This window comes from Trichinella spiralis, assembly GCF_000181795.1.
Source record: "Trichinella spiralis strain ISS 195 chromosome Unknown Scfld2, whole genome shotgun sequence".
Taxonomy (NCBI): domain Eukaryota; kingdom Metazoa; phylum Nematoda; class Enoplea; order Trichinellida; family Trichinellidae; genus Trichinella; species Trichinella spiralis.
In genome coordinates, this window is record NW_003526941.1 from 220,987 (window position 1) to 232,464 (window position 11,478).

The 11,478-nt window shown below is 34.7% G+C and overlaps 2 protein-coding genes across 2 annotated transcripts; one reads left to right on the forward strand and one right to left on the reverse strand.

Annotated features, from left to right (window-relative positions):
* Positions 1-1,496: 1,496 nt before the first annotated feature.
* Positions 1,497-4,642, forward strand: Tsp_02510 (putative leucine Rich repeat-containing domain protein). Its single transcript, XM_003378786.1, has 12 exons — positions 1,497-1,516; positions 1,647-1,718; positions 1,769-1,912; positions 2,064-2,279; positions 2,353-2,568; positions 2,632-2,856; positions 2,912-3,084; positions 3,160-3,296; positions 3,357-3,537; positions 3,597-3,878; positions 3,988-4,263; positions 4,338-4,642. The coding sequence occupies exons 1-12, from the start codon at positions 1,497-1,499 to the stop codon at positions 4,640-4,642; spliced, it is 2,247 nt and encodes a 748-aa protein (XP_003378834.1).
* A 1,569-nt stretch (positions 4,643-6,211) lies between these two features.
* On the reverse strand, positions 6,212-9,782 carry Tsp_02511a (netrin receptor UNC5B; the record flags this gene model as incomplete). Its single annotated transcript, XM_003378787.1, has 7 exons — positions 6,212-6,377; positions 6,479-7,504; positions 7,589-7,697; positions 8,527-8,871; positions 8,943-9,302; positions 9,429-9,609; positions 9,679-9,782. Coding segments are annotated over 7 exons (2,291 nt in total), but the record flags the coding sequence as incomplete, so codon positions are not given.
* Between the last annotated feature and the right edge of the window lie 1,696 nt (positions 9,783-11,478).

Here is an 11,478-nt window from a genome sequence, read left to right on the forward strand (position 1 = left end):
CGTGTCAAAGCTAAAGGAAACTATCATAAAATAAAATAAAATAAAATTTCAAACTGCTTCTGCACCAGCTACAGCTCTTTCATACACTACTGACGAAAATATAAAAACATACCGGTTCTTAATAATGCAACAGCTCAGAAAAATAAACCTACTAATTTCGAAATCAATATAATTTTATAGTATAAAAAGCAAAATATTCAACACTATAAAAAGTACTAAGAACTACCGTAATTAAATAATGTATCTTATCATCAGTTAAAATGCACGTACGTGCTCATTTAATGCAATGCAATAACTGACAAATCTTGTCAAATTGTGTTGTTTTTATAAAAAAAACAGAAAACAAAATTTATACAATATGCTTCAAGAGGATTAAAAACTGTCAACGTTTCGAACACAGCATGCTAGTTTGCGAAAATTAAAAGCTAAAATATTTTCAACTTCAAAATTTGAAATTTAATCAGAGCAGAAGTCTTGAACAAAAATTATCAAAATAAATCAAATCGAGCACTTTCAAACATTTTAATTTACAGATACATACATATATATATATATATATATATATATATATATATTCATCAAGTAATAAAAACAGCAAATATGAAATAAATCTAAATTTACCACAAAGATGAAATAAGAGTTTGAATTAACTCTACTTGAACCCTTCTCTCAAACGACAGAACTAAAATTTAAGAATGCGCAACTCTCGATGACATGTCTCCACAAGAATTTCGACAAATTACACTGTAATCGTTTGCAACAAGCAGGAATTAATTATTAATTCAAGAAATTGTCAAATGGATACTCAACAAAACTGCATTTTATGAGTTACATTTTTTTAATTTTTAACTAATTTACATTTCTAATTTTTTTGAGTATAAAATATTTTGCTAATAAATAAAAAGTAAAATGAAAGAACGAAAACCTGAAAATATACTTCAAAATTATTGCATCCTTTTAAACAAATGCACTGCAAATGTGGTTTTCACTGCATTTTAAACATTATTTATTTTGTTTCAAAAATATTTAATTAAAAATGCACAAATAAATGGCAGGTTCCCCATTTAATAATATGGAAAAGGTAATCATATTGATAATGAAATTTTATTGATATTTTCCACTAATTCACAATAATAATTAAAATTACATGCGAAAACATGCTATACTATCAAAAACAGCTGTCTGTACAGTATGCAGTTGAACTTAAACATCATAATTCTACTGTTTTTTTGTTCATTTCTCTGATTGACCTAGTGCATTGTTTTGCTGATTTGTTGTCATGATCATGCGGTTGCCTTTTGTTTGAATTATTTGGCAGTTTTTAAAATATTTTAATATATCTTGCTTCGACTCGATCTCTGCAACGCCATATGTTCCTACTCTGGATTTGCAGTCACTGCTCCCCGATCGCTGCAGTTGATGTTCCTCATTGTGCCACTTTTTTTGTGGTGGCCATGCATAATTATATGTGCGTTGTGTACAACGAATGTTAAAGAATGCCCACAAAATTGCACTTGTTTGAATTATTCTGTGAACTGCAGCGAATTATCTCTAAATAAGTTACCTATCTTGCCCGCAGATATCATCGCTTTGTAAGAAATGCCGTGAACTTTAATGACAAATCTTATAATTTGAACATTTTTTAGGAATGCATCATTTAATAATTTAGCTACAATATGTGACCATTCTTTATTAGCGCTTAAGCGTTTGCAACATCTGTAAGTTGATTATTATGTATTGTGGTCTCGAGATCAAGTTTCAATTTTAGCCACCTTGATTACAATAATATACACACATTAGAGAGTAATTGTTTTGGCAGTTTGTCAGCTTTGCAAGTGTTAACTCTGGTTAAGAATAAATTGCGAAGAATTCCAAAGGAAGCGTTCGTTACTTTGCAACAACTTAGAAAACTGTAAGTGTATTTTTCTTTCATGCACACCTCTTCTGCACCGTCAAGCTCAGTGACAAAATAAGCTAAATGATGTGTGGGTGTTTGTCTGTCTGTTTGTGCAAATAAAAATAATTATGCATTTGTTTTAAATTGCTTCAACAATACTTTTCAGCAATCTTAGTCGAAATCGTTTGCGCAAAATAGACTGGTTCAGCTTCAAGGGTCTGCACAAAGTTCAAATATTGCATTTGGAAAGAAATGCTCTTTCTTCGATTAACGACGGTGCTTTTGGAAATCTTGCCCAGTTGCTGGAACTCTATTTAAACAATAATAAACTGACAAGTGTTGGTCAAACATGGCTTTATGGTCTGGAGAAATTGGAAAAACTGTATGTGAATTTAGGAGGAATGAAGCAAAAATAAAATTTGTTTATCACGATTACTTATTTTATGTTTTTGCAGAATTTTATCTTCGAATAGTGTATCTATGATTGAATCTAAAGGATGGCGATTTTGTCAGCGCTTGCTGATATTGGATTTGTCCAAAAACCGACTGAGTGCATTAGATTCAAATATTTTTTCCTATTTGCAACGTTTGGAAAAGTTGGATCTTTCAGAGAATGCAATTTCTCGAATAGATGAAAAAGCGCTCAGCTCTTTGGGAAATTTAGAATTTCTGTATGTACTTGGAGCGATGTTTAGCATTTCTTTTTCTTTGCATATTATGTTTTAATTTTTAAGTGATCTCAGCAGTAATGAATTGTCTGACGTGTTTATGAGCGGCCAGCATATTTTTCTTGGTCTCTCCAAAGTGAAGGTGCTGAAATTGAATAACAATAAACTGCGCTCCTTGCCCAGTAATGTTTTCCGTGGTCTTGATCAGTTGACTCGTTTGGAATTGTTGAACAATCCAATTATAATTTTTGCCGAAGATTCTATTCCTCGTATAGAAACGCTAGAAATGATGTAAATTTACTTTGCCCGTTTGTTTGTTTTGTAAACGTATTTTAAAATTGTTTAGATCGTTGAATAGTAGTGATGTATTGTGTAATTGCAAGTCAAAGTGGTTGATCTCATTTTTGCAAAAAGCCACATTAATTGGTGAACACTTGCGGATGGCTCGTTGCAAATATCCGCCAAAGCACGCAGGAAATTTGCTCATATTGGTTCCGTTGGATCAGCTCACATGTGATGGTAAAAATATCTTTCTGTATATACAGAAGATGTATTTGTTATGATTAACCGAGAAATTCGTATTATATACAACAGTATATTGGCCAAAACCTGAGATCTTGGAACAACCACAAGCGATAATTGGATTGCAAGGAGCGACGGTGACATTCAACTGCTCAGCAATTTGTACTGGTGGTTGTAATGTTCTGATATATTGGTCAAAAAATGATCAGGTATTATTAATGTTAATTATGTTTGATTATTAATTGTTTTTTTTGTCTGTTTCATTTAAGCGATTATATTCATCCACAGAAGAAGGTATATCGGATCGACTGGAAAATGAAGGGAATCGAACGTGGACCAGCTATTTGACAATTGAAGCGGTCGATGAGCCGGATTCAGGCTTTTATCGATGTCATGTAATCAATGAATTAACCATGACCGTGTCGAATCATGTATCGTTAACTGTGCAGAGTAAATTTGGAATTTTTAAATAATGAGAAATATTGGTTGCAAATGAATTGACATTGCAGTTCCACCATTTTTTACCAAACGACCAGAAAATACGGTTGCCACAGTTGGTGGTACAATTCGACTTGAATGTGCTGCCAGTGGTCAGCCGGATCCGATGATTTTTTGGCAGAAAGACGGCGGACATGATTTTCCAGCGGCACGAGAGCGTCGATTTCACGTCATGCCATCTGATGTAGTATTTTTTATTGTTTTGGCAAAATACCAAGATTCGGGCGTTTACAGTTGCATAGCAAACAGCAGCGCTGGCTTTGCCAAAGCCGAAGCACGTCTTACTGTACTCGGTAATTTCATATAGTAAATAATAATAGTAATAATAATTATTATTATTATTTTGTATGCTTTAATTATTGATCACAAAGATTGGCATGAAATGATTTTTTTTCTCGACAGATCGCGGCGCGTTGGTCATGACTTCAACGGATAAAGCAGTCGATTTCGGCAAAACTGCCGTTTTACAATGTGATTCACAAGAGGACAAGATTGCAGATGGTCGTGCGATTATTCAATGGTCACACAATGGCCAATCGTTCAAGTTGGATAAACGACGTTTCATTGCTGGACGCGGTCAGATGCTGGTCATTGTCGAAGCACGCGCAAGCGATCAAGGCATTTATACGTGTGAATTAAATGGCAATGTAAGAAGAACATTGCGTCTGATTGTGAAAGGTAATTAATTAATTAATTAATTAATTAATAGTCAATATTCTTATTCTTATTATTATTAATTGTTTCTGTTTAAGAGTTGAACAATGAAGCATCGAAAAAGTTTCATAGCAAAAGTAAAAGTGATGATGCTAAGGATGATGGGAAAAAGAATGATGATAATGAATTGTCTTCAACGAATGTGAAAAGTAGACGAGATAACGGTTTCGACATGCTAAGTACTGCAGGTATTGTAATTGTTGTTGTTGTGTTGTGTGTTGTGCTGACGTCATTTGTGTGGCTGTGCTTTATTTGGCGTAATCGTCGCCCTGCTTCTGTTGTTGTTGCCATTCGACCAGATCCTCTGGAACTGTCTGCTGTTTCTACAGATGTTGGTCTGTGACTTTTTTCCCGGTTACAGGTGTTTGTTAAAGCTTTACGGTGCCAAAATAGTACATATATATTTTTTTTTTTTCATATAATATTGTTGAGTAGTTGTTTATTTTAAAAATATTTACCCTTGTAGAAATTGTTTCAGTTGTGAAAAATTGTTGATATTTAGTAAGAAATTGTAATGTATTATTTATATAATATATATAATAAAAATTTTCCCTTAAAATGTCTAAAAAGATCACTCTGTTGCCATTGAATTGAAATTTGAAACAGTATTGCATTTCAATTGCTGATAAAATAAATAACGCGAATGCAAATTTAAAATTGGAATGGAGAAGGAAAAGTGTGAAACAAGCAAAACCATTTCAGGGAATATACATATTCCGCGCTCTGCAGTATGTTAATTGTCCCCTATTGTAACGATTGTTTTTTTAAACAAATTATTCACTTGTCTTTTTTAAATGATAAATTAACATTTCCAAGTTTTGAATATTTCAGAAAATAAGATCAAGAAAAAAAACGAAATAAAACTAACTCTCTTACCTCAACAGTAGTAATAGTTGCAGCATAGATGGATGGATAGATGGATGTGAATTGTTTTTTGTTCTTCATTGTTATTCGATTTTTTCGTTCTTCATTCATTTTCATTGTTCTTCAAGTCAAACCAAACAACAGAGCAAACGGTACGACGGGTGAGCTTCAGCAATATTTATGATATTAATGAGCTATCCTTCGTCAGCTTCCTCTTTTTCTTTAATGAACCCATCTAATAGAATTGAAATTTCCTGCTTGCTGATTTTATCAATTGATTTATGCAAATTTAACAACTACCTTGCAATATGATTTACATAAACAAACATAAATGCCTGCCATTTGTGAACAGATTGTATGTATGTATGTATGTATGTACGTATTTGCAGCGTGACTACACTACGATGAAAAGAGAAGGCAAATAAAAATGTTTACCATTGACAAACAAACCAACATTTGCAATAATAATAATAAGTATGCGAATTTATTACGTATAACAAACAGTAATATAAAAATATGAATAATAATACTCTGAACAATAAAATAAATTAGTTTTGTCCAAATAAATAAATATTATCTTGTATATATTTCATATACGCATGGGCAACAACGGGCTTCGAAACGTCACCAAAAAAGTTGATACAAATTCGCAATCGGGATATTTTCTGATTTGCCTTTGTTTATCATTGAATAAACAACAAATTTATCAAATTGTATTCAAATAATTCGACAGTGCCATATAAGCATCTTCACGTCTCATTTTACGCAAAAAATGAGCTAGTTTGACAAAAGCAGTGCAATTTTGTTCACGTGATTCCCACAACGTTAAAATCTATTTGAAAAAAAAGTTCATTTACAAAGACAAATAAATAAATATATATATATATCAATCCTGTAATAAAATTTTATCCTTAATTTATCCTTTTATTATTATTATTATTATTATTATTAAATTAAATTGGTTAAATTTTCTTGATGAAAAAAATTTTTTGAATACAATTTTCAGTCTCTCGTCATTTGTGCTATTAGTCAATTTATGATATGAAAGCTAGTCAAAGAGGTTACTGACCAGTTCAGAGGGGGAAGATCTTGAAGCGAAATAAGGCAGATAATGTGCAACACCAAGCAGATGAGCAAGCATGCGCCAATCGTTGCCACTTTCCAACGGCGGATCTAGCATTGCGCAGATTTCAGCTTTTACCGTTTGAGACAATCTGTGTATAATAATAATGTGATCAATTATGATGATGATGATGATGGATCATGGTGGAAATTTACAGGATGATAAACAACAAAAGCTTATTATATAATATACCTGACCGCCGGTTGAAATGGACGTAAATGATCTTCGATATTCAACCAAGAATTGGAATCGACCTTCAAATGTACCGCTGATTCATAGTCGTCTTTTTGATAAATGACCAAATGAGCGGTCAGTGATGAAGAGCAGCAGTTGTCTTGAAAAATTTTCTGTGATGCAGATATGGTCGATTCAAGTGAGAAACTACAATGGACATCGAAAGCAAAACTCTGGCATAATCGAGACGAAGGGATTTCCTGATAATGGCCAACTGGGGCAGTAACTGTCCAACCTGAACTGATTGATTCCAAGCTCAAGCAAAGATCAGCGTGCAATTTCAACGGCAACGCATCTCCACCGTTGATTGCACAAAGTCGACCGCCAAGTTCTCGTTGATGGCGCACTACGCGCATCAACGCGCACCGAGTATCATCAACACAATGTATTCTCAGGCAAGTGCTATGCAAAAATGCCAACAAACGTACTCGTTTGACCAAATTCACATCAGCACGACTAGGCTGTCCAATGAGAGCTAATTTGCCAAACTTTGCTACCAAAAAATGCACACAGTGACTATCGACTTGACAATAGACATCCGTGTTCAATGTTTCCTTGCCAACGGTAGCTTCCAGATTCCAATCGGCCATCGACGCTTCGTATGGAATTTGTTCACTAATTAAACAGCTTATTTGCCAATCGTCTTTGCTAGCATCGAACGGCACTTTGATCAAAGCACTGTGCTCAACACTGACAACGGCTGGCTTTTTCAACGGTGCCACACCCCCATTACAACGAAGCCATACTACTGGTGCTAACAAAATCTGCTCGTCGGACAACGGTGGCCGTTCATCACAAACGGAAACTGTCACTTCAATTTGTCTTTCTTCTTGTTGTTCTTCTTCTGCATCTGCAACCAGTGCTCCTTCCGGAATGAATACACTTACTGCTTGATTTTTCAGCAGAACACCACAACCGTTGGCTTTGTTTCCATTTAAATGTGTAGCCGTACAACGAGTCCCATTCGACGACGCTAGTGATATTCTAAAAATTAAAAATTGAAATAAGACCACTAATACATTCGTTTACATTTTGTTTTTCAAACAAAAATTAATATTCGGCACTCACCCATCTTCATAGTATCCATAATCTGGTCGTGAATCATCTACCGTTGCATAGTTATTTTCATCACTTGTGTTCGGGTAGTAAAATGCTGAAGAATCAGACTTCTGAGACCCTGTAAAATATGCAACAAAATGCATGTTGAAGTTTTGATCAATTTTCATAAACTACACTAATATATATATATATATGTACAAATGCATTGCATTTCTTCCTCTATGACAAGCAACAATATCTATTATGCAATGCAGTGCAATAGTGTTGCAGTTGAAGAGAAAAAATTCAATAAATTTATACTTTAAATCGATGATATTATTTTCTAAATAAAAAGTATAAGATAATATCTGTATTATATTTGTGGAAAAATGAATTTTATTGATTTCACTTGATCATATATCAGTCAGTTGACAATATTTGGGAGTCAGTTCAAAGACAAAGACAAAAAAGATAACATCTACAATATAAACAAAGTCCAATTCAAAGATTTCCAATCAAGATAAAGCTGCTTTAATAAAATGAATTTCTTAAATTAATCGTCATAGACAATCCATATTTGACTTTTCGATTTTTTCCTTCAACCCATATTTATTTAAACGCTCGAACAAAATTGAACAATTTACCAGAAAAAAGTATTTTTTTTCAACTATAATAACTTCAGTTCATTTAAAATGCAGTGCATCTGCTTAAATTATCTTCTTCAGTAATACGCACACACATGTGATAAAATTATATTTAAATATACACATAGAACGGTACTTATATATGAATTGTTAATAATAAAAAAATAGTAAAATTACAACTTTAATTTAATAATTAATCTTTCCATTGTCATACTACGTCAACATACAGGAAAATGGCAAAACAGCCCATTTATAATAAGATAATAATGATTAACAATTTGAAACAATCATTTTTGAACAAAAAAGTAACAAATTCCAACTTACAATTTATAAGACCTTGACGACTACGATCAGAATTCAATGTTGTTGGAACAGTATCAAAAATAAACGGCAGCTGAGTATGAGCAGTCAACTTGGACACTTCGGGTGGCATTGTACCACGAATTATGGTGTTTGTGGGATTTTGTGTTGGTGCAGGTTCGTAATCTTTTGCACACCGGTGACAAGTGCGTCGGCGTAGTACTACGCCAAAGATGAAAAAAATGGCAAACACAAATGCAAAAAGTGCCGCTCCAAGACCTGCATACATCGCTACGTTGTTTCCAAACAGAGTACCACCCTGTTGTCTCATACTGTCTGCATCCAATGGTGATAATCGATGTAATTTACCTGAAATCAATGAACGAATCATCAAAATACAATGATAAAAACCGTAAATACAAAATCGCAAATTCCACTACCCGGTGTGCACAGTCCATCTGTGCAGTTGCGCAACTGTTGTTCAGGACCGAAACAGTTTGCACCACCATATCGGGGTGCCGGATTGTCGCAGAACCTTCGGCGAACACGATTACAATTTGTCTGACAGTCAGTCCATCTGGACCATTCTGACCAGCTACCATCTACCGGACATGGTAATTCACAGTCTACTTGCTCTTTGGAACTTCCAGAACATTGACTGCCTCCGTTGGCCGGTGGCGGATTGTTGCAATGACGATAGCGAGTTAGTCTCGATACGCGTCGCCTGTTGTTGATCCACGCTTTGCAATTTGTAGGACAGACTCCTTCCCAGGAACCCCAAGTAGACCACTGACCATCGACTGAATTAAAATTGAAATTAAAATCGTCATGGCTGTTTGTATTCTTTTACTGCATTGCAAAGCAGAAGTTTGTTTGCAAACTTTACACCTAGGGGTGGAAGAAGCAAATTTTCAAAACCGATTTACCATAAATGTGCAGAGTTGCAGGAAGAGTAGTTCTTTCGTGTGCAATGTTTCTTGCCCCACATGTGTAATTGCCACTGTCACTGAATCGTGCAGAGGAAATAAGCAAAGAGCCATCATTCGCCACAATAACATTCGGATCTTTTCTGGATTCGATCTCGACACCATCCTTCATCCAAAACACCTAAACAGAATTTCACACATTCACTAAAAAAAAAGATTTCATAAGAATGGAAGGAACAAATTTCCAAACCTCTGGGGATGGATCTCCTTCAGGAGGTTGGCACGGCAATTCCACCAAACTATTCAGAGGCCTTCTTTCTGAAGCTGGTTCGCGATAAAAGTCTTTCGAAAGATCTATAAGAATTTGTCGTCCAATAAAATTCAATCATTTCAAATTAAAATACAAATCAAGCCATTCATCATAATTAAAAACTGAATTTGTAATTTAATTTTAATCGTTAAATGCAAATCGATTCAATTCTATATTCATCGACACTGTGATGACTTTTTGAAAAATATGATCTGAAAAATAAAATATGTGAAAAAATTTCCCGTCAACAATAGCAACAGCATCGACTTTATGAAACACTAATTGGAAACATTAACACCAAATAGCAACTGTTGTGCAAACAGTGTGCTCTTTGAAAATGTAAAAATCAAATGTCAAGTTAATTTTTCTCTACAACGATAAATTCATGAATAGGCAAAGAAAATGCAGCAATTGTTTCATTCTGCTTTTCATCCAGGATGCATTCAAGCAAAACGACTCATCGACTAATCTGTAACGTGCCCACACGCAATTGCTTTCTGAAGTCGCTTGATCGTTGATTTGATATGAACACGCAATGAAGATCAATGGAAATTGAATAGCTGCAAGCGAGCAATCACCGATCCCACAAGGGTATGATCCGACTGAGACATCATTTCACACGAAGACATCGACAACGACAAAGGCAAAAGCCCAGTGGACAAACAAATGCAAGCTTATCGTCAGTTTGAACAAGCAAAGCATTGAATTTGTGTAGGAATGAGCGGAACCAGTGGTGGATTGCAGTGATTGAACGTTTGCAATATATTTGACAGATAATGGCATTTTAGATTGTCATAAATAGCAGTATCGGCCTTGAATTCCTCTCTCTGCGACTTATACTTCTACGCAAGCGAGAATTTCTCTAGTAGATTTCTTTCAATTTCCCACTAAACTCCGTCCCCATAAGATTAAGCAACTTCTCAAACATTTCGCATACATTCAATATGTGTTTCAAATCATGTCAGAAATTGATAAAATACATGTTACACTCACTGCTTGGTACCATTCATTCGATTGCAATTTTATCACAATGCTATAATAGCATAGAAAGAAAATTTAAAAAAAAAGAAAAAGCAAATACTAAAATTAAAATAAAAATAGCAAATGAACAATTGGAACAATCGACTGGAACAATAGTTGTATTACTATCTGATCCGGGTCGCTTTGGACATGAGCTTCACTAGAAGCTAGAAGTAATTAAGCTACAACTGTTTGAACAATGATTGCTAATTCATAATGGTCGACCAGAGTCTCTGTAAGCTTACGCTGATCAGCAGCAGGCGCCTGACCTGATCGCCAGTCAGCCTCAAAACCAATACAAGAAGGTAAAACGGACGTGGATCAATTTTCAAAAACCCGCGCGCCAAGCAAGGTCAGCAAGCTTTGCAAAGCCGAAAATTCAATTCCACCCCTGCTAGTAGAACGACTGCTGCACATCTGTCGCCGGCCACAGGTGTCCCATGTCAAAGCAAACAGTCATGAATACTGTGTTTCAGACTTAATCAGAAGGTTATTCATGTTAAAGTCTATGAGCATTTGCTCTACCTAGTGAAACTTCACTTTCAGCCACTATTTCAACCAGACTCAGCGTATGGCTTTCAATACGGCTGATCCTTCCTTCATTATCTATCCAATATGTGTATTTCATAATTAATGCTATTTTGAAATTAATTAGTCCCCTTTTTTCCGTCTCCAATAGAAAACATAAGTCAAACTGAAGTTCGCTTTCCAACCCAACTT

Coding starts and splice junctions, on each gene's coding strand:
- Tsp_02510 (XM_003378786.1), top strand. CDS start 1,497: ATGCCCACAAAATTGCACTT. Junction 2,857..2,911: donor ATAGAAACGCTAGAAATGAT/GTAAATTTACTT, acceptor AAAATTGTTTAG/ATCGTTGAATAGTAGTGATG. Junction 3,538..3,596: donor TGTATCGTTAACTGTGCAGA/GTAAATTTGGAA, acceptor TTGACATTGCAG/TTCCACCATTTTTTACCAAA.